The sequence below is a fragment of the Salvelinus namaycush genome, chromosome 37 (genome assembly GCF_016432855.1).
Source record: "Salvelinus namaycush isolate Seneca chromosome 37, SaNama_1.0, whole genome shotgun sequence".
In the NCBI taxonomy this organism is placed as follows: domain Eukaryota; kingdom Metazoa; phylum Chordata; class Actinopteri; order Salmoniformes; family Salmonidae; genus Salvelinus; species Salvelinus namaycush.
This window is the reverse complement of record NC_052343.1, coordinates 4170586-4194127: the sequence shown is the minus strand read 5'-3', so window position 1 is coordinate 4194127 and position 23542 is coordinate 4170586. Positions and strand designations below refer to the sequence as shown.

At 42.5% G+C, this 23542-nt stretch overlaps 1 protein-coding gene across 1 annotated transcript in view; it reads left to right on the top strand.

Annotated features, from left to right (window-relative positions):
- me1 (malic enzyme 1, NADP(+)-dependent, cytosolic) overlaps positions 1-23542 on the top strand; it is a 122551-nt gene that overhangs the window by 37543 nt on the left and 61466 nt on the right. Inside the window, exon 3 of the mRNA XM_038976316.1 lies at positions 4230-4379. Within this exon, the coding sequence (XP_038832244.1) occupies positions 4230-4379 (150 nt within the window). The remainder of the gene's footprint in view (positions 1-4229; positions 4380-23542) is intronic.

Sequence of the window (23542 nt, the reverse complement as noted above, 5' to 3'; positions counted from 1 at the left end):
ATGACACAAAACACAGCTTCATATGATGCACAATGCATCATACAGGGATGATTTCTGTATTTTGAAAGTTACATACAATACCATGCCAAATGTATGTGGACACATGCTCGTCGAACATCTCATTCCAAAAATCAGGGGCATTAATATGGAGTTGGTCCCCCCCCTTTGCTGCTATAATAGCCTCCACTCTTCTGGGAAGGCTTTCTACTAGATGTTGGAACATTTCTGTGGGGACTTGCTTCCATTCAGCCACAAGAGGATTAGTGAGGTCGGGCACTGATGTTGGGCTATTAGGCCTGGCTGTCAGTCAGCATTCCAATTCATCCCAAAGGTGTTTGATGGGGTTTAGGTAAGGGCTCTGTGCAGGCCAGTCAAGTTCTTCAAAACCGGGTGAAAACAAACCATTTTTCTTTATAGACCTTGCTTTGTCCTTGGGCGCATTGTCATGCTGAAACTGGAACGAGCCTTTCCCAAACTGTTGCCACAAAGTTGGAAGCACAGAATCGTCTAAATTGTCATTGTATGCTGTAGCGTTGCAATTTCCCTTCACTGGAACTAAGGGGCCTAGCCGAACCATGAAAAACAGCCCCAGACCATTATTCCTCCTCCACCAAACTTTACAGTTGGCATTATGTATTCAGGCAGGTAGCGTTCTCCTGGCATCCGCAAAACCCAGATTTGTCCGTCGGACTGCCAGATGGTGAAGCGTGATTCATCACTCCAGATAACTCATTTCCACTGCTCCAGAGTCCAATGGCGGAGAGCTTTACACCACTCCAGCCGACGCTTGGCATTGCGCATGTTGAAGCTGCGCGCTTCACCAAGCTGCCCGCTTTAGCACTCGGCGCTTGTGTTCTGTGAGCTTGTTTGGCCTACCACTTTGCAGCTGAGCCGTTGTTGCTCCTAGACGTTTCCACTTTTCAATAACAGCACTTACAGTTGACTGGGACAGCTCTAGCAGGGCAGAAATTTGACAAACTGATTTGTTGGAAAGGTGGCATCCTATGATGGTGCCACGTTGAAAGTCACTGAGCTCTTCAGTACGGGCCATTCTACTGCCAATATTTGTCTATGGAAATTGCATGGTTGTGTGTTCAATTTTATACACTTGTCAGCAACGGGTGTGGCTGAAATCGCCGAGTCCACTAATTTGAAGGAAGACTTTTGAGCATGTAGTGTATCTTAAACTTGTTTGCTGACGAGCAGTACATCTCTCTGTACGACACTACAAGGCTTCAGGTAAATGTAATCCCAAGGTTGGATACATTTCCATAGTGGCAGGACAGCAGGTCTCAATAACCATGGTATCTGCAGTCTTCATTTGTGGCCAGTGGATGTGTAGTTAGTGTGAGGACTGGTTGGGTTGGTTAATGAGACAGAGAGAGACAGGATTTGTGGTCAATTTGTGGTCAGGAAGACCTTTTAGCCAGTGGCGTATAGTAGTTATTTAAAAATACTTTAAAATACTACTTAAGTTCCTTAAGAAAATATTGTACTTTTTACTCCATACATTTTCCTTGACACCCAAAAGTACTCGTTACATTTTGAATGCTTAGCAGGACAGGAAAATAGTCAAATTCCCAAACATCCCTGGTCATCTCTACTGCCTCTGATCTGGTGGAGTCACTAAACACACATGCTTCGTTTGTAAATGATGTCTGAATGTTGGAGTATGTGCCCATGGCTTTCCATAAATTAAAAAAATCTAGAAAATGGTGCCATCTGGTTGCTTAATATAAGGAATTTGAAATGATTTATTATTTTACTTTTGATACTTAAGTATATTTTAAACCAAATACTTTTAGACTTTTACTCACGTAGTATTTTACTGGGTGACATTCACTTTTACTTGAGTCATGTTCTATTAAGGTATCTTTACTTTTACTCAAGTATGACAGTTGGGTACGTTTTCCACCACTGCTTTTAGCCCACTTGATTTTCCAGCGTGGTGGTATGATGACTGAGGCACGGTTGCTATACTGTACCACACCAATCCTCCAAAACAGCAATTAGCCGTGTTTTATTCCTATTCCCATGCCCTTTCAATGTCATCAACAATTTGTCTCATAGTCTTCCAGTCCACTCAGGGCATCGGACCAGTTTATTAGAGCTAGTATTCGCCCTGCCTATCCTCATGCCTCTGGCCATAGTATTTCCATTGCAGTCTGGGCCTTACGTTTTTTTCTCAAGCCTTCTGTGGTATTTGCTGGATCCGACCGTGTCACTTTATTTTTGCATGACCGTTGCTCAAAACTCTCACTAAACGATACATGCCATTCTATTCCAAGCAGCAGCTATTTACTGTTTTTACTACTCCCCAAAGCAGGGATTCATTCTGGTGTCTGGACATTGATAAAGCAGCCTGGACTCTGGACACCACTGGCTTGAAGCCCAAACATGTCTATAATAACAGAGATGGCGGCCTAGGCTGACTTTATCGGAGAGAACCTCTTCTATGCACGAAGACACAGTTGCAGAGATAAAGAGAAGGACTCACGAATACTAAAAAGTCATAGGGGTCAACTCTTAAAATGTCCACTTGTGATTTTAACCGGATGCACTGCTATCTAGCAGTTTAAAGGAACATCATAAAAACCAACCGGCAAGAGTGTCTGCAAAGAATCATGAATTTGGATGGAGAAAGAAGGGGTTGGAAGAGGGAAAAGTTATTTTTCCCATGCCAAGTTTAAGCAGAGTTTCACACGCTTGTTAACACACTTTATCTGGAAAAAAATGTGTGTGTGTGTGTGACTGTGATATGCTTTCAGGCCGAGAGAGCCACAACAGGCTCAAGCTGTAGTCGCTCATGGAAAAGACAACTAGACTCATCATGGTTATTGAGACCTGCTGCCCTGCCACAACTAGATAAGTGAAATCAAAATAATCATATGGGTCTAGACCACCTAGACTGAAATACCAAATTTGACTGACAATATCCATTTTGTGCCACCCCGTTTCCTAGTGTCATGTGAGTGGTACAACCCTAGCTTGGCACTGTGCCTTGACGTGGCCTCAAAGTCACATCACCAATCACACAACGTTGGGCACCAATAAATTGGTCTCTTTCTGTGTCCCTAGTTCGTGGCTGAATTGTGGTGGTATGGCAGGATTCCCAAATTTGGCCTGCGGGTGGTTTTATTTGGCCACCTAAATTTGCTGAGCAAAAAATTATAATAATTTAAAAAATATATATATATTTGTTTTTTTAATGTTTTATTGTTGAACATAAAATACTGTAAAAATACCAGGGAATCAGCTCCAAGTGATTTTAATTTTGGAAATCTGTTCCCCAGTATTCCCACGCATAATAGACAGGCAAGTGATCGTATACAAATTTAAGTAAGGTTATAAATTACGGTTTTAGTCAAATATTATCTCTGTTCGGGCTTCTTGCGGTTCAATTTGCAGTCTACAAATGATTTGTAATTATGTGCCGGCCCCCTGACCACCCGCTCAATAGAAAATCAACCCGCGTCTGAATCTAGTTGATAATCCCTGTGGTATGATGTAAGCCGTGACTTTATCTGGCTGGAACACCATCAACCTTTTTTAAAAGAGATTGTTAACACCTTGTATCCAATGACCATGTGGGAGAAGGCCATGCATACTTTCTATCATCCCAACAAGAGCGACATTATACTCCAGCTTTTGTGGAAAGCTTTCTTATCATGAGTGGAGAGCCTGTGGCGAGGCCTAGCAGTTAATTTGGGTCATATGTAAACCTTCAGTCCCCCTGTCGATGTTTGATCGTAACAAGGAGCTTGTGAAGGATATCTGATGGGTGTGTCTGTGCTCTGTATTTTTCTAAGCATTTGTAACATAAGCAACAGCAACTTTATCCAGCAGTTATTGTACAACATGGCACTATCATCACATGAGCAGGGCTTGTATTCATTAAGGCAAGGAGGGAGTCACCATGGCATTCTCTCTCGCTCTCTCCCCCACTTTCTATTGGCCATTTCCTTTCAATTGGGCCTTTAAGTCCAGAGGGAAAAGTAGGGCCCGATAGAGTGAGGTATTGCTCTCACATGGTGCAATCTGTTTGAGTCACCCCAGACGTCTCTTTCTCTCCTCTTCACACACACTTCTTCTCTCTTATTTCTCTCTCTGAGATTTGTATTTCATAAAGCCACTCTGAAGTCCATTTTACATGCACAGTTTAGGAATCGGTGTTAAAGATTGTCACCTTTTTCCCTCACCCCCTCCTCCTCCCCCTCTGCCATTCCCAGATATGTGTTTCTGATGGGGCTCCAGGACAGGAATGAGAAGCTGTTCTACCGTGTGCTGACGTCCGACACAGAAAGGTTCATGCCTATCGTTTACACTCCCACCGTGGGCCTGGCCTGCCAGATGTATGGCCTTGCCTTCAGGAGACCCAGGTGAGAGAGAAACACACACACACCACATGCATGCACACACACTGAATAGGCCTGGATATACTGTCACACACACAGTTGCTGCTCGTGGCCAGCCTAAACATTGTTTTAAGATTTTACCATCAATTGTCAAATCATTTAGATGCATTCTTATGAAACATAAATCCTTTTGAATCTTCAAACATCTGTGTATGTTGGCCTATTGCAGCAAACTCTCAACCAAAATCAGAGGGTGGGGCGGGTCTGTGTCGAGTTGGGTTCTGCGAGTCCTTGGGCAGCTTAGGCCAGTTTAAGCAGTTACAGTGTACAGTTCACCTTGAATGGACTTGGCATTGCATAAAGCAGGACTTGCCTCTTCGGTCTGCTCAGTTATCTGTGTCTGTTTCTCCTCAAACAATTAGGTCCATGTCTCTCTGTCACCACTGGACTCCCTCATTAGAGTCATAATGGCGATCAAATGAATGTAACACACATTAGGACAATGTCAAGGAGCTGATCCTGTTTGGCTTGAATATATCTACACTGCGCTGTGTTGTAAAGATGTCAGGTGTCGTGTTTGAGTCTTAGACAGTAGAATTAACATGGTCCACCGCCAGTATTGTTCTGTAGTCAACTACTGAGGGAGAGGAAGAGGGAGAGGAAGAAGGAGGGTGACGTTCTATTGGCTTGATTAGTACCTCTCAGTTAGAAATGCTCTTTACCCTCTCACTCTCCTCTCACTCTCTCGTCAGTCACAGTCAGTCACACACTGACGCAATCGTGTGCGATCCAAATGGCACCCTATTCCCTATATAGTGCACTTTTTTTTTTTTCTTCACCAGGGCCTGTATGGACTGTGTGGACTCACACTCACTCACTTTACCTCACTCATATCCTCAGTGAACTTTTCCTTGTGGGTCTCAAGTCTAAAACCCCAAATAAACTGATCATGACCAGGGATGCTTTTGATTAGTAGCGAATGCTAAATCCAAAGCCGTTTTATTTGAAATGCTTACCTTGGGCACATTTGAAAATGCGTTCGGAAACCTAAGCATACACACTTGGAGTTATACAACCCCCCTTTCCAAAATTTCCCCAGAACTAGCAAGTATGTGGAAAATATGTCGAGCGTGCTTCTATTCTCCAAGCTCCCCTACCTCTGACACTGGGCTGAAGGAGTAGTCTTATCTCCCCGCAGACCCACAATGCAGTGGGCCAAGACGTGAGCTGCCAGAGCCCGGGGGTGGGGAACTTGGGACTGGTAGACATGTGACATTGGGTCAGTTAACAGCAGGCTCTGTAGACTCGACACACTGTAGAGGGCCAGTGGATTATCGCTGACAGACAAACCTGGTCCTCAGCCAGTCCTAGACCCAGGCCTCTTCCCTCCATCCCACTGCTGGCTTGCTTCTGAAGCTAAGCAGGGTTGGTCCTAGTTTCCCATCCAGGGACCAACCAGATGCTGCTGGAAGTGTCATTGGGGGGCCAATAGAAGGCACCATTTCCACTGGTATAAAAACAAATATCCCAATACCCCAGGGCAGTGATTGGGGAAATTGCCCTGTGTAGGGTGCTGACTTTTGGATGGGATGTTAAACGGGTGTCCTGATTCTCTGTGGTCACTAAAGATCCCATGACACTTATCGTAAGAGTAGGGGTGTTAACCCTGGTGTCCTCTCTAAATTCCCAATCTGGCCCTCATACTATCACGGTCACCTAATCATCCCCAGCTTCCAATTGGCTCATTCATCCCCCCTCCTCTCCCCTGTAACTATTCCCTAGGTTGTTGCTGTAAATGAGAATGTGTTCTCCGTCAACTTACCTGGTTAAATAAAAAAAATAAAACCTAGCCCAGGGAGGGAAGTGGAGGAGGCGGGTGAAGTTGTGGAGAACCCAGGGTTGTAAAGCATTATTGCTGAAACTGATAGGGAACTCACCAGCCTGGTCTCATAGCCTAGACGTAACATAGTAAATGTAAATCCGGGACAGCCAAATTAGTATGATATGTGATGTTTGGAAAGTTTTTTATAGGGGGTAGTTCAGCTTTAATATTGCAGATAGATTGTAGCTTCCATCAATGTAATTGTCTGCATCATTTCCCCCATATTTATTTTTTGTAAATATATTTTCATTTATTATTTTCCCCTATTCCTACCACCCCTCCCTTAATTGGAGTAAACTAATGGCTTCCACTTCCGGTTTATACATACTATATACATTTTACGGACACAATGTATTTTACTATAGTTATCTTTTGTTTGTTTTTAATCCCATCCTTCAGCTACCCTCAACCCCTCCCCTATATCTGTGCTGTTTCACAAAAGTTCTGAACCTACATACATTTTACGGACACAGTATATTTTACATTAGTTATCTTGTTTATTTTAGTCCCATCCTTCAACTCCACTCAACCGCTCCCCTCTATCTCTTAACACCATACAGTTTTGATTTCTATTTGCCATATATTTTTCAACAGTGCTGTGATGAATCACAAAAGTTCTCAACCTTTCTATTCTCATAGTTTCTACAGATTGTAAATTAAAGATTTACATATTATTATATTATTGATCGATTGACTATGACTTATCAAATGTGACCGACCGGCTGAATTTGGTCTTGTGTAGCAAAATTTGAAATTGTGTTTTTTACATTGGATAAAAGTAGAGACTCAGAGCTAGAAAAGTCTATATCATACACTCCAGTTGAGGAACAATGGGAAAGTAATTCTGATTTTGAAATTTGATAAACTTGTAATCTCACTTTTGAGAAAATGGCCCTTGAATATTTTGGTAAACCTACTGGAGAACTCTTTGTCTACACCCATTCAGCAATGTTCTTTAAGGATTCACATGTGAGGCCATGTACTAAACAACCAAAGATTTCAAGACTAAAGGCTGGTTTATACTACGTCTATCGACAGTTGTCGCAGTGACATCATGAACATTCTATTGTTCACATGTTCCAGAAGGCATTTCTGACAAAAAAAAGCATTTTGATTAAAAAAAGAAGCTTACATTCAAATGCCTCTCCTGTGAAGTAGTGACACGCGACATATGCCTAGTTTCCTGAAACAAGTCATAAATCACCCAGCAGTGCTATTTCCAGCGTTAGCTCCAGGTACATTTTGCAATTCTGCAATTTCTGAACCTGCGAAGAAAAACAAGCTACAGATGGACAGTACCAAAACAAATGATCTAATGATTCTGTGTCTTCACAGCTAAATCTGCAGAGCTGGGAAGGTTGCATCCTCCATATATAGAACATTCTATTGGTTGCAAGAATTTTGAATAATTATTTAAATTGAAAACTTCTAGGTTTTGAATACGGCATCGTTTTGTGTATCAGTTCATTAACCATGTGCCATAGAATCGGCACATCGAAAATCTCTTCCCAACTTCCGGTATGGTTACACAGGACAGAAGGTTACTTAAGGCAAAAACAAAAGTAGGGTGGTTGGTCATTTTAGCTAATTAGCTAAGTTTAAGTACTTTTTTAGCTACTTTGCAACTGCTTAGCATGTTAGCTAACCCTTCCCCCAACCCTAACCTTAACCCTTTAACCTTAAACCCTAACCCCTAGCCTAGCTAACATTAACCACCTAGCTAACGTTAGCATTAGTCGCCTAGCTAATGTTAGCCACAACAGATTGGAATTTGTAACTTATCATACGTGTTGTAAATTTGTAACATATTGTACAAATTGCAAATCGTAACCTATCATATGAATTGGAAATCTGAACATATCATACAAAATGATTGATACCTACCATACAGTCGTGGCCAAAAGTTTTGAGAATGACACAAATATGAATTTTCACAAAGTCTGCTGCCTCAGTTTGTATGATGGACATTTGCATATACTTAATTGCAAAGTCCATCTTTTCCATGCAAATTAACTGAATCCCCCCCCAAAAATGTCCACTGCATTTCAGCCCTGCCACAAAAGGACCAGCTGACATCATGTCAGTGATTCTCTCGTTAACACAGGTGTGAGTGTTGACGAGGACAAGGCTGGAGATCACTCTGTCATGCTGATTGAGTTCGAATAACAGACTGGAAGCTTCAAAAGGAGGGTGGTGCTTGGAATCATTGTTCTTCCTCTGTCAATCATGGTCACCTGCAAGGAAACACGTGCCGTCATCATTGCTTTGCACAAAAAGGGCTTTACAGGCAAGGATATTGCTGCCAGTAAGATTGCACCTAAATCAACCATTTATCGGATCATCAAGAACTTCAAGGAGAGCGGTTCAATTGATGTGAAGAAGGCTTCAGGGCGCCCACGGAAGTCCAGCAAGCGCCAGGACTGTCTCCTAAAGTTGATTCAGCTGCGGGATCGGGGCACCGCCAGTTCAGAGCTTGCTCAGGAATGGCAGCAGGCAGGTGTGAGTGCATCTGCACGCACAGTGAGGTGAAGACTTTTGGAGGATGGCCTGGTGTCAAGAAGGGCAGCAAAGAAGCCACTTCTCTCCAGGAAAAACATCAGGGACAGACTGATATTCTGCAAAAGGTACAGGGATTGGACTGCTGAGGACTGTGGTAAAGTCATTTTCTCTGATGAATCACATGTGAGGCCATGTAATAGCCTTTGACACTTTTGTAATAGCCTTTGACTCTTTTGAAATGCTTGTAATTATACTTCAGTATTCCATATTAACATCTGACAAAAATATCTGAAGACACTGAAGCAGCAAACTTTGTAAAAATTAATATTTGTGTCATTCTCAATTTTTGGCCACGACTGTACATACCATACGAAACGTAAAATATCATACGAATTCGAGTGTCCTGGACATTTACTATCGTACGTCTACCCCTGAGTCAAGGTTAAACTCAGTCTAGATTCACAGGGAACTCAGTCGGGGAGCTCGAGCCTGCATGTACTGTATATAGATCACATAGCCTCTCAGAGCACCTTTTCTATGGTCAACTGGTCTTAAAGACATATGGACAACTTAGCTGTCTCTCTTATCACGATCTTTGTCTATATACAGTTGAAATCGGAAGTTTACATACACTTAGGTTGGAGTCATTAAAACTCGTTTTTCAACCACTCCACAAATTTCTTGTTAACAAACTATAGTTTTGGCAAGTCGGTTAGAACATCTACTTTGTGCATGACACAAGTCATTTTACCAACAATTGTATACAGACAGATTATTTCACTTATAATTCACTGTATCTCAATTCTAATGGGTCAGCAGTTTACATACACTAAGTTTATGTTATGGCTTTAGAAGCTTCTGATAGGCTAATTGAAATAATTTGAGTCAATTGGAGGTGTACCTGTGGATGTATTTCAAGGCCTACCTTCAAACTCAGTGCCCCTTTGCTTGACATCATAAGAAAAAAAGAAAGAAAGAAATCAGCCAAGAACTCAGAAAAAAATTGTAGACCTCCACAAGTCTGGTTCATCCTTGGGAGCAATTTCCAAACGCCTAAAGGTACCACGTTCATCTGTACAAACAATAGTACGCAAGTATAAACACCATGGGACCACGCAGCCGTCGTACCGCTCAGGAAGGAGATGTGTTCTGTCTCCTAGAGATGAACGTACTTTGGTGCAAAAAGTGCAAATCAATCCCAGAACAACAGCAATGGACCTTGTGAAGATGCTGGAGGAAACAGGTACAAAAGTATCTATATCCACAGTAAAGTGAGTCCTATATCGACATAATCTGAAAGGCCGCTCAGCAAGGAAGAAGCCACTGCTCCAAAACCGGCATTAAAAAGCCAGACTACGGTTTGCAACTGCACATGGGGACAAAGATCGTACTTTTTGGAGAAATGTCCTCTGGTCTGATGAAACAAAAATAGAACTGTTTGGCCATAATGACCATTGTTATGTTTGGAGGAGAACGGGGGAGGCTTGCAAGCCGAAGAACACCATCCCAACCGTGAAGCACGGGGGTGGCAGCATCATGTTGTTGGGGTGCTTTGCTGCAGGAGGGACTGGTGCACTTCACAAAATAGATGGCATCATGAGGCAGGACAATGATGTGGATATATTGAAGCAACATCTCACGACATCAGTCAGGAAGTTAAAGCTTGGTTGCAAATGGGTCTTCCAAATCGACAATGACCCCAAGCATACTTCTGAAGTTGTGGCAAAATGGCTTAAGGACAACAAAGTCAAGGTATTGGAGTGGCCATCACAAAGCCCTGACCTCAGTCCTAATAGAACATTTGTGGGCAGAACTGAAAAAGCGTGTGCGAGCAAGGAGGCCTACAAACCTGACTCAGTTAAACCAGCTCTGTCAGGAGGAATGGGCCAAAATTCACCCAACTTATTGTGGGAAGCTTGTGGAAGGCTACCCGAAACGTTTGTCCCAAGTTAAACAATGTAAAGGCAATGCTACCAAATACTAATTGAGTGTATGTAAACTTCTGACCCACTGGGAATGTGATGAAAGAAATAAAAGCTGAAATAAATCATTCTCTCTCTCCTATTCTGACACGTCACACTCTTAAAATAAAGTGGTGATCCTAACTGACCTAAGACAGGGAATTTTTACTAGGATTAAATGTCAGGAATTGTGAAAAACTGAGCTTAAATGTATTTGGCTAAGGTGTATGTAGACTTCCGACTTCAACTGTATCCGTCTCTGTGATTCTCTCTAACTCTTATAGCAGATTTATACGCACAACAGCACCATCTAGATATAACAGTAATGAATTCCTGATGTGAGTTTGCGTGTGCTTACGTGTGTGCGTGTGCACGTGTGTGCTTATGCCTGGATGGATGTGTGTGTGTGTGTCTGTATGCTTGTCTAGACCATCAGAGTGGCTGAATAGACTGATATTAGCTCTCTAATCACTGCCTCCCTCTCAGGTATAAAGAGCACTCTGTGGTAGAGGCGCCCTGTTGGTCCTACCCAGGCTTACTGTCTGTAATCCGCTTCACGCTGACTAAACACGTCAATACTAGGCTCCATTGTAGGGGGCAAAGGTCAAGCCCCATGAAGTGTCAGAACAGAGCCGATTCACTGATCTCTGGGTGGGCTAATCATAGGCAGAGAAGATAAACATTCACAACACTGAGGTCACTGGATCCATTACGTTTTGGGACCGATAAGCTCATAAGTGTAGGATACACAGGGCATTTTTAGTCTATTTCAGTTAAACTAATGAATTTGTGGCTAGTCACTCACTAAATGCAGGAGCTGTTTGCGAGCACAACTGCCACTAGTATTGCTACAACTATCACCACAAATGTTAATATCACAGACACTAAATAACACCAACAAAGAACCTTCTATGGTGAGCGCTGATAACCAATCCATCTTATTAATAAAGATTGATTATCTTGGTTATAACCCCTTAGTGGATTCGGCGGTAGAGGTCAAGTGTCGAGGACTCTGGACCACTGCAATACTTTTTGTTGGAGGGGGAAATGAGAGGCCTTGAAGATAAATACACTACATGACCAAAAGTATGTGTACACCTGCTCGTCGAACATGTCATTCCAAAATCATGGCCATAATATGGAGTTGGTCCCCCCTTTGCTGCTATAACAGCATCCACTCTTCTGGGAAGGCTTTCCATTAAATGTTGGAACGTTGCTGCGAGGACTTGCTTCCATTCAGCCACAAGAGCATTAGTGAGGTCAGGCACTGATGTTTGGCTATTAGGCCTGGCTGGCAGTCGGCGTTCTAAATCATCCTAAAGGTGTTCGATGGGGTTGAGGTCAGGTCTCTGTGCAGGACAGTCAAGTTCTTCCACACAGATCTCGACAAACCATTTCTGTATGGACCTCGCTTTGTGCACAGGGGCATGTCATGCTGAAACAGGAAAGGGCCTTCCCCAAACTGCACAGAACCGTCTAGAATGCCATTGAATGCTATAGCGTTAAGATTTCACTTCACTGGAACTAAGGGGCCTAGCCTGAACCATGAAAAACAGCCCCAGACCATTATTCCTCCTGCACCAAACTTTACAGTTGGCACTATGCATTGAGGCAGGTAGCGTTGTCCTGGCATCCGCCAAACCCAGATTTGTTCGTCGGACTACCAGATGGTGAAGCGTGATTCATCACTGCAGAGAACGCGTTTCCACTGCTCCAGAGTCCAATGGTGGCGAGCTATACAATCATGCCAATGATGGACAAGCTGTAGCATAATTAGACTTACATAGTCGAAGGAGATTAAAACAAAAGGTGAGATATAAAAGGACATTATTAACATACAGTATAAATGGCTATACTGTCTTAATGATAAACATGAGATGAAGTTTCGACTGTGCTACCTCAGAGTCTGCAGGGGCAACACGTGCTTGATGAAGCGCCTCAACCCCCCCGGTAGAGGCTTAAGTGTTGTGATCCAAGCATTCAGGCCCACACACATTGCTGCTGTTAGCATGTAAGATGAGTGTCCTTTGGATCGATGAGCATTTAGGTTAAGTAGCTAAGTAGAAAATTGCCCTCTTGGATGTTTAATCCATGAGACACGAGAGCATTCGACTGGGACAAGTCTTTGATAGCCGGAACGAGTAACTGCCATATTACACAAATCCTTTTATATGCATACGTTTGAGAAGTTAAATCATGTGACCTATTTTATGACCACTTCATAACTTTGTTCCTTCTTCTGTTATGCATGCTATCACACATCATGAAGGAAACAGAGATGTTGTATTGTAAATTATACAATCAGACTTCATAAAGAAAGAGAGAGGGAAGGGGGGGTGGGGTAAGGAGGCAAAAATAGAGAGGAAAGGTTTGGAATTACACTGACCTCATGAGGAACGTGGCAAAACATTTGGGATTAATTACCTCACAGACTTTGAGGACCTAGTAAAACAATTTAGAGCATATGTCTTTTGGTCTGCTTGGTAAAAAGTTGAGACAGGATAAGCAAAAAACCTCCTCTCCCTTTTCTCTACACTAACCTTTGTGATAATAAATGAATTTCCGCTGCAGGTATTACCTGACTTCAAACCATAGTCCCTCTCAGTTTATTCAGGAGACATGCACTGTAGTCAACTTGGAAATCAAGTCACATTTTATTTGTCACATGCGCCGAATACAGCAAGTGTAGACCTTACAGTGAAATGCTTACTTACGAGCCCCTAACCAACTGTGCAGTTTTAAAAAATACAGATAAGAATAAGAGAAAAGTTACAAGTAATTAAAGAGCAGCAGTAAAAAATAACAATATATACAGGGGGGTGCCGGTACAGAGTCAATGTGCGGGGGCACCGGTTAGTTTAGGTAGTATGTACATGTGGGTAGAGTTAATTAAAGTGACTATGCGTAGATGACAACAGAGAGTGGCAGTGGTGTGGAGAGGGGGGGTGGGGAAAAATGCAAGTAGTCCGGGTAGCCATTTGACTAGATGTTCAGGAGTCTTATGGCTTGGGGGTAGAAGCTGTTTAGAAGCCTCTTGGACCTAGACTTGGCGCACTTGCCGTGCGGTAGCAGAGAGAACAGTCTATGACTAGTGTGGCTGGAGTCTTTGACCATTTTTAGGACCTTCCTCTGACACTGCCTGGTATAGAGGTCCTGGATGGCAGGAAGCTTGGCCCCAGTGATGTACTGGGCCGTTCGCACTACCCTCTGTGTAGTGCCTTGCGGTCGGAGGCCGAGCAGTTGCCACACCAGGCAGTGATGCAACCAGTCAGGATGCTCTTGATGGTGCAGCTGTAGAACCTTTTGACAATCTGAGGACCCATGCCAAATCTTTTCAGTCTCCTAAGGGGGAATAGGTTTTGTCGTGCCCGCTTCACGACTGTCTTGGTGTGCTTGGATCATGTTAGTTTGTTGATGTGGACACCAAGGAACTTGAAGCTCTCAACCTGCTCCACTGCAGCCCCGTCGATGAGAATGGGGGCGTGCTCGGTCCTCTTTTTCCTGTAGTCCACAATCATCTCCTTTTGTCTTGATCACGTTGAGGGAGAGGTTGTTGTCCTTGCACCACACGGCCAGGTCTCTGACCTCCTCCCTATAGGCTGTCTCGTTGTTGTCAGTGATCAGGCACTGTTGTGTCATCGGCCAATTTAATGATGGTGTTGGAGTCGTGCCTGGCCGTGCAGTCATGAGTGAACAGGGAGTACAAGAGGGGGCTGAGCACGCACCCCTGAGGGGCCCCTGTGTTGAGGATCAGTTGATGTGTTGTTACCTACCCATACCACCTGGGGGCAGACCGTCAGGAAATCCAGGATTCAGTTGCAGAGGGAGGTGTTTAGTCCCAGGGTCCTTAGCTTAATATCCTTTCCTCTTTCATTGCTGTATGTTTATTGGAGCACTTATGACAGGATTAACTGCTAAGGGAGGATTAACTCTTACAGTATTGTATGTGAGAACTCCAAGTCACCATAGGACCTTGTGGGTTTAGCCATGCTACTTGGCCTAATAGCAGACAACTTGTAGATGTTTGGTTTAGCAGGGCTCTCGTCTCCAGCGTCCTGGATTCTATTAGGGTCAGTGTGCTGACACACAGCGTCAGGTCATCAGACTGAAGCTCCCTCTCACCTCCTCTGGCCAAGCTTTAGCTTGCAGTCCTGGAACGGAGCTATGCTGAACAATCACCACCTCCACTCCGATCCAGCCATTTCTTTCTCTCTCTCTGGGGGAGGATAAGTTAGGCTCTGGCTCACACTTCTCCTTCTCTCTCTCAATTCAATGTGCTTTATTGGCATGACGTAACAATGTACATATTTCCAAAGCTTACTTTGGATATGTACAATATTAAAATGACAAGAATCAAAATTGTCAATTGGACAACAGTAACAACAATAACCAAGGGTCAAAAAAACCATACATTGCTTATTGTTCATAGAGGACATGTGCAGGTTGATTGGTCTGTCAGACACTGTCCCTCATCTTATGGCAGGCAGCAATGTAGTGCGCTGCCAATGCACAGCTTTCTGCGTCCTCGCCCAACAGGACGGGTAACCTATCCTCATCAGAGAGGTCTTTTAAACCTTGAATAAGGGTTTCAAATTTGGGGAAATGACACTCTGTAATTGATTTATATTTTGGACATTTTGTCAGGAAATGCAGCTCTCAGATTCTGCTGTTTTGCAGTCGTTGCACAGCCTTTCCTCTACAGGGAGCCGGGTTTTCCTGTGTCTATCCTTCTCAATGGCAAGGCTGTGCTCACTGAGCCTGTACTGTACTCTACTCTATGTCTCTCTCTCTCTCTCTCTCTGGGGGAGGGTGACAAAGACTTTGGCTCATAGGAATGCTGCACACACAGGCTTCAGGGGAGAACTAAAGTGATATAGTGATTTCACTGCATCACTGTTTACAGTCAATTCAATAATCAAATAGAATTTAAGCACACTAACTTTACACTCGATGTGGCGTAAACATGTCAATGCTTAGCAAACCTTCAACAATGCATTGATTTACTGAAAACTAGCTCCCGGGTTAGTTCAGCGTCATCATACTGTATATCAATTCTACATATAGTCATTTTATATTTTATTGGATTCACATTTACTCGACCTCTTTATTTTAAGTGCACATTAGTAGCAGGTGTTTTGGAACATGGGAAAATATATGGAAAATGGCATGTGATGTTTAGGTCCAAGAGAACCCTTTCAGTTCATCAAAGCTGAACACCACACACTCTGTCTCTCCCTAAACACAATCAGTTCACAACACCCCAGACAAAGCTTCCTCCCTCCACAATACTAACTGGAGCTGGCAGAGATGAAGAAATTCCTCTCCCTTTCTTGAGGAAAGAAGTGGAACCATAAAGCATCAAGTAGGGAGAAATTGCAGAGTTAAATACGGTGCTTTATGGAATACCCTGTGTTGGCACATGTCGGCTACTTCCACTAACTTTATTGTGTGTGCGTCTTTTAATGATGTTATTTTTTGGTTGAATCATTTTGACTGTGGAAGGGCATGAGAATACGATTTAGAGCAAGATTGAGAATTCACGAAAATATAGAGTTTATATCACTCGTGTGCATGCGTGCGTATGTGCGAATGGGTGTGTTTGCGTGTGTGTGTTGCAGTGATGCCAGAGCAAATGTTGGCAGAGTGTTTAGAAAGGAGGGGAGGCAGTGTTGTGCTGCTATACCCCAGTAGATATGTTTTAAGCCGGTGACCTGTCTCGGGCCCCGTTCTTCTGTGGCTTTTTAAAGGCCAGCTGTGTGTGTGTGTGTGTGATTTAACACATGACCACACGCATGTTACACATATGACCAGGGATTCAGGACCACTGCAAGCGAGCAGAAACATCTTAACACCAAGCATTTGTCTTTTCACGGAAAGGGTTCGCTGCTGGTTTGTTGAATCCAGCTTTGTTTCCCACAGGGAGAATGGAAAAACCCGAAACAAAAAGCCCCATTCGCATTCCAACTCCCAACCTTATTGGCACAGCATCATCTGCAGTCTCTGCCTCTCTTTCTCCTTTCTCTCCGAACTGGGCTAAAAACCCATGTTGCCAATCTGAGGAATTCATCTATATATCAGGAGCATGACATTTCACATGCAACGCAATTGACTGTATATAAAGAGCTGTTATACCAAATGAGCCAGATTCAAGCTTCAGTAGCAGGACTCGAGGCATTTTCAATCTCAATACAACTGTAGTGTTGCATGGATATCCCTAGCTACAGTACATCATTTTTGAATTACTTTCCCAAACTATCCATTTCATGATGATTAATAAAATCCATGCTGAGGGATTGGTTGTTTGGGCCATGTGCTCTACTGAACCTGATGCTCCATGGAAGTCTACGGTCACTGAGTCTACAACCCACATGGTAAACTTTAGTCACTGTTTTTCCAGCTCTGGCACTTCAGCTCTGGATACACACTTTTTCCCCAAACAAAGAAGTCGAGTTTAGTACAGCCAATGTCCAAGGGTTTAATGGTTTCAAGGTTAAGCCAAGTCACTGATTAAACCAGGGGTGGGCAACTCCAGTCCTCGAGGGCCTGATTGGTGTCACACTTTTTCTCCATCCCTAGAAAACACAGCTGATTTAATCAAATTGCATTCTAAACTGAAGATCATGATTAGGTGATTATTGGAGTCAGGTGTGTTTAGCTAAGGCTGGGGCAAAACTGTGACACCAATCAGGCCCTCAAGGACTGGAGTTGCCCACCCCTGGATTAAACCATTGTCAGACAAGGCAACAATAAACATGTCGTCCCACACGAATGATGCAGCGCCCTTGGGCCAATCAGTGTAAATGATGGATCTCTATGGCAAGACGCATCATTCACCCAAGTTTGGTCAAAATTGAGCCAGTGGTGTCTGAGATATCATGTGGGTTAGCTACTCACATCCCTGAGCATGTGTAAAATGTCATCACTTTGAGTCAAACAGATAAAGAGATATAAACATGTGGCCATTATAGAACCATCGTGTGGTCGATATTTTAGTCAGTCATTTAGCATATGAATGTTCTTGCGTATGTTAAGTCTTGAGTGTTTGCAACGTGTGTACCAAATTTTGTTTCAATACGAATATCCTTGAATGATTTTTATATGCATTTATGTGCCCGACCACGCCCACGTGAATGTTTATTGGTCAATAGCGGGGGTTAGAACCGGTTCAGGGAACAGAACCCAAAACAGTGTTCTCCTTTTTCAAGGAACAGAAATGGAACCTGGTACGAAAGTGATCCATACTGTTCCGTTATTTTAAAATCATGGGAACTGGTTAATAACATTGTTTAACGTTCCAGTCATTTTTTTCTAGTCCCACAACACAATGCAACAAAGCGCCTATGCAAAGCCCTCTCTGTTACTCAGAAACGTATTCCAGTGTCTGCCTGTGCTTAGGCTACTTGCCCCACCCCCCTCCGAAGCATAGGCTACTGTACTGACATTACACATTTGATTCAGAAGATGGGGAGGGATACTTTTAATTAGCTGGAAAATAATGGATTCACTTTTTAAATGTTAGTTAAGGATACTATATGTCTAGTTATCACGTTTGACATTGGATTTATTAACTACAAAAGGGTCAATCGTGTTTTACCCTTTTAATGTTCAAAGTTCCTCCATAGGAACTTGATCCACAACACGGGGGCCCCTCAGGGGTGCGTGCTCAGTCCCCCCCTGTACTTCCTGTTTACTCATGACTGCACGGCCAGGCGCAACTCCAACACCATCATTAAGTTTGCTGATGACACAACAGTGGTAGGCCTGATCACGAAAATGATGAGACAGCCTATAGGGAGGAGGTCAGAGACCTGACCATGTGGTGCAAGTACAACAACCTCTCCCTCAACCTGATCAAGACAAAGGAGATGATTGTGGACTACAGGAAAAAGAGGACCGAACACGCCCCCATTCTCATCGACGGGGCTGTAGTGGAGCAGGTTGAGAGCTTCAAGTTCCTTGGCGTTCATATCAACAACAAACTAACATGGTCCAAGCACACCAAGACAGTCGTGAAGCAGGCACGACAAAACCTATTCCCCCTCAGAAGACTGAAAAGACAAGCGGTACCGGAGCGCCAGGTCTAGGTCCAAGAGGCTTCTAAACAGCTTCTACTCCCAAGCCATAAGACAGCTAATCAAATGGCTAGCCAGACTGTTTGCACCCCCCCCCACTACGCTGCTGCTATTCTGTTATTATCTATGCATAGCCACTTTGACAACCCTACCTGCATGTACATAATTATCTCAAATACCGGTGTCCCCTCACATTGACACATTGACTCTGTACCAGTACCCCCTGTATATAGCCCCGCTATTGTTATTTACTGCTGCTCTTAAATTATTTGTTTTTCTTATCTTACTTTTTAACTTTTTATTTTTTAGGTATTTTCTTAAATCTGCTTCATTGGTTAAGGGCTTGTAAGTAAGCATTTCACTGTAAGGTCTCTTGCTCTCTCTCTCAGCCCCTGCTGGTTGTGCCAACTTATGAAAACAAAAACAGGGAAAACACAGCAGTTTAGTGTTATGGGGAATTGATGGCTCATTATTGACTCGGCCTGTTCTCCATCACTGTGTGTGTGTGTGTGTGTGTGTGTGTGTGTGTGTGTGTGTGTGTGTGTGTGTGTGTGTGTGTGTGTGTGTGTGTGTGTGTGTGTGTGTGTGTGTGTGTGTGTGTGTGTGTGTGTGTGTGTGTGTGTGTGTGTGTGTGTGTGTGTGTGTGTGTGTGCATCTTCACCAATGTGTGTGTATCTGTAAGGTGCCAATGGGTGTGCATCACTCACTCAGCACATGTGACAAATCAAATCTGATTTGATTTGAGGCTGCTCCTCCTATAGGTATAATTCTGTGGACGTAATTCAGATAATGCATGCCATAACAAAATGCCCAGCACTTCAAGCTTCCTCCTCAACCCTCTCTCCCCACCCTCAAAATTTCAGTCACTTCTTGTGCCATAGACTACAATTGTCTGTCCATCACCCATGTAAACAACTAGCTTGCCTGCTCTATCAGTACTGATTGGTGAAGTAATTTAATGAACTAAATGTTTAAAAAAATGTTGATTTCACAGATTAAAAATGGAACAGAAAGGAATCATTAAAATATGTACTTTTTGTAGGGTTCGAACTAGTTCAGAACTTTATTTTGCTGGTCGGAACAGGGGAACCAAATGGAAGAAATTGTGGTTCTGTTCAGAACATAATGATTGGCAAATAATTTCTGTTCCAACCCCTGCTAGAAAACCTATTGTATATTTGTCAGAACTGGAAATAAAACTCCCTGATGTGGTTTGTGAACTTATGGACATCCGTCTTGAACCTTATATCCTCTATTACACGCTATATTTAAAGGGAGGAATCAGCCATAATCAGTGTAAACATTAGTAACACTGATTGATAAGTCACATACTATATGGCACCCATGCACACACAGGCTCATTATCTTGCTCATACACAGCCACACCAAAAGTCTATTGGACATCAAATGTATTTTTATGTTTAGTTATAAACCCTGCCAGTTCCTCTATTCCCAGTCTGTCTCTCAATATGTTTTATAATGATCGAAGAGTAGGTGATCACATGCATTTACTGTACGGTCTGTCACTTCCTGGTATGTCATCAAAATGTGCCTGATTGTCACCATACTTCTCCACCACCACCAATTTTGCTGGCAGTATGTTTGGCAATATCGGTGATCAGAACATGCAGTGTTTGGACACTGATTAAATATCCAATTTATTCGTTTGGGAATAGATAAACGATGCCAGAGTTAGTTCACTAACCGCCTGTAAAATGCAAATCAATACTTAAATGTTTTTCAATTTGGTTCTCAATGGCAGTCCATAGATCTACTTTACCCTACTCCCCATGGAGTCACAGTTAAATGTATCCCCTCTTAGAGGTCAATGTATCTGAGCTTACTCTCCCGGACCTGTCCATCCATATTGGTTCCTTTGGACATTTTAGGCTGAAATTATACTATCAACACTAACAATTCCTATGTGTCTCAGTGGAAAATCTTATTTAGTCAAAAGTTTCAATAACTTGGTTTGTGGGCAGTTTGATCTCAGTTCCCACAATCTCTTAAGCTGTGGGAAAACATGTTTTGCTAACCCTTTTTAATTGAACTCCCTAACACACACACACACAGAGAGTACACTACCGGTCAAAGGTTTTAGAACACCTACTCATTCAAAGTTTTTTTTTTTATTGTACTATTTTCTACATTATAGAATAATAGTGAAGTCATCAAAACTATGAAATAACACATATGGAGTCATGTAGTAACCAAAAACGTGTTAAACAAATCAAAATATATTTGAGATTCTTCAAATAGCCACCCTTTGCCTTGATGACAGCTTTGCACACTCTTGGCAAAGCATGCCATTCCATCAGTGCAGCATTTATTTTTCAACTCGAATCAATGGGCCCAATCAGTCCTCCGTGACAACAAAATAAACAACAGAGTAGGGCTGGCTATTAAGTCCTTAGTTTTGGGGTCATGCTCAGGTAAAACAATTTGGCTAATCTATACTTCTATTCTGATAGACTTTGGTTTTAATGTAAAAATATGATTTAGTCACATTATTATATGTAGTAGAAAGTGATGGGTTAGAAGAAGCCTACATAACCAACCCATAAAGTAAAATGTAACATCCATTTATGGCCAGCTATGTGAACTTAAACATAGATTTATCCTGCCTTAGATGTTCAATTGGTAACATACATTTTTGTCTTCTTCTAATGCCTCTTAAGTAGAAAGTAATCTAAAAGTAACGGAATGTAATCAGATTACGTTACTGATTTTGGGTAATCCAAAAGTTACGTTACTGATTACGTTTTTGGACAGGTAACTTGTAACTAACGGATTACATTTAGAAAGTAACCTACCCAACCCTGCTTAAAGTAATGGTGGACTGTCGTTTCTCTTTGGTTATTTGAGCTGTTCTTGCCATAATATGGACTTGGTATTTGACCAAATAGGGTTATCTTCTGTATAACACCCCTACCTTGTCACAACACAACTGATTGGCTCAAGTGCATTAAGAAGGAAGGAAATTCCACAAATTAAGTTTTAAGAAGGCACACCTGTTATTTGAAATCCATTCCAGGTGACTACCTCATGAAGCTGCTTGAGAGACTTCCAAGAGTGTGCAAAGCTGTCATCAAAGGCAAAGAGTGGCTATTTGAAGAATCTCAAATATAAAATAATTCCAGATTTGTTTAACACTTTCTTCGTTACTACATGATTCCATATGCGTTATTTCATAGTTTTGATGTCTTCACTATTATTCTACAATGTAGAAAATAGTAAAAAATGTAAGAAAAACCCTTGAATGAGTAGGTATTCTAAAACGTGACAAGTAGTGTATATGTTTTACTATCCTTGTGGGGACCTAACATTTATTTCCATTCCTATTTTCATAACCTCTAACCCTAAACTTAATCCCTAACATTAACCTCTAACCCTAACTCTAAACCTAAGCCCTAGGGATTTCCAGTACCCACAAGGATACTATTACAAGCACACACACACACACACACACACACACACACACACACCAATGTTTTTCATTACCCAACAATAATGACACTTGAAGTATGTATAAACAGTCCAGGTTAGGCCATTCTTCATAAACTGTCCTTAAATTAACTCTGGGCTAGTGATACTGCACAATAGCCTATAATAAGATTAAATAAACATCATTATGATAAATGCCATTTCAATTAGATGACCAGTTGGCAGGTTCTCAAGCCAGTCGTTTAAACCCGTCCTTTAAACCTATGTGTCATTTCATTACTAAGCGAATTCACATTTTCTGGGAGCTTTGCTCTGCCTTTAGACTGTGTTTTTATATGTTGTTGTCATGTTGGAAACAGCATAAAGAGAAAAATAGGGCACGTTCACATGTCGTCACATCGACAACTCCATGGTTGCCTACTGGATACGACTGTGTTTTTTGTCAACAGATGCCACACTTTGTTAACGTGACTTTGACCATACACTGACCATGGTCAATCTTAGTGTCGAAACTCCTTTGATCTACTGTGATTGACCTGATCCACGACTTGGTCTTTCAGCAATCCCTTTGATTTAGGTCTCAGCATCTCCGCTTTTAGGAGATACTCCTGCAATGTAATCCGCAGAAGACCACATATGTGTTGGTGGGGTTGGGTTCACCCATCACACACATTCATCGCATCATACAGTAGGTCTACTGTAGGAAGGTAACTCTTGAAGATAGGTTCAAAGGCCATCCTATTACCCCCCCCCCCCCCCCCCCCCCACATTGATACACATGAAAGATAATTTAAAAGGTCAAAACTAGCAACGCTGAAATGGAAAATGCCAATACGAATATTGTTATAGAAAACAATAAGGGTGTGCATGTCTTATGCTGACTAATTGTGTTTTTGAACGAAAAGCCAACTTTTACATTGACATTTTAAGCATTTCGCAGACACTCTTATCCAGAGCGACTTAGTGCCTTGCTAAAGGGAACATCAACTTATTTTCCACCTAGTCGGCTCGGGAATTCCTACAGTCATTGTGATCTCCAAGAGCCAGACAAAGTCTTGGCCCAGTACAGCATTGTTCTTCTTCTGGGGGAAGAAAATGGGGGACCTGAATAAAATACTAATACTAAAATCTGGATTGTGTGTGAAATGTCTGGTTATTTGTCATAAAATCTTTGTCCCAGTCCAGGCCTGTCATAGTGTCATATAAATGTTCTAAATTACCTCCTCTGTAATGTATGAGGAATCAGAATGGGATACCGTTACAAGTGGTTCTACAGCTGTTTCACAGTGGACATTGTTGTAGCAGCCTGCCCAGTGTTGCCCCCATACA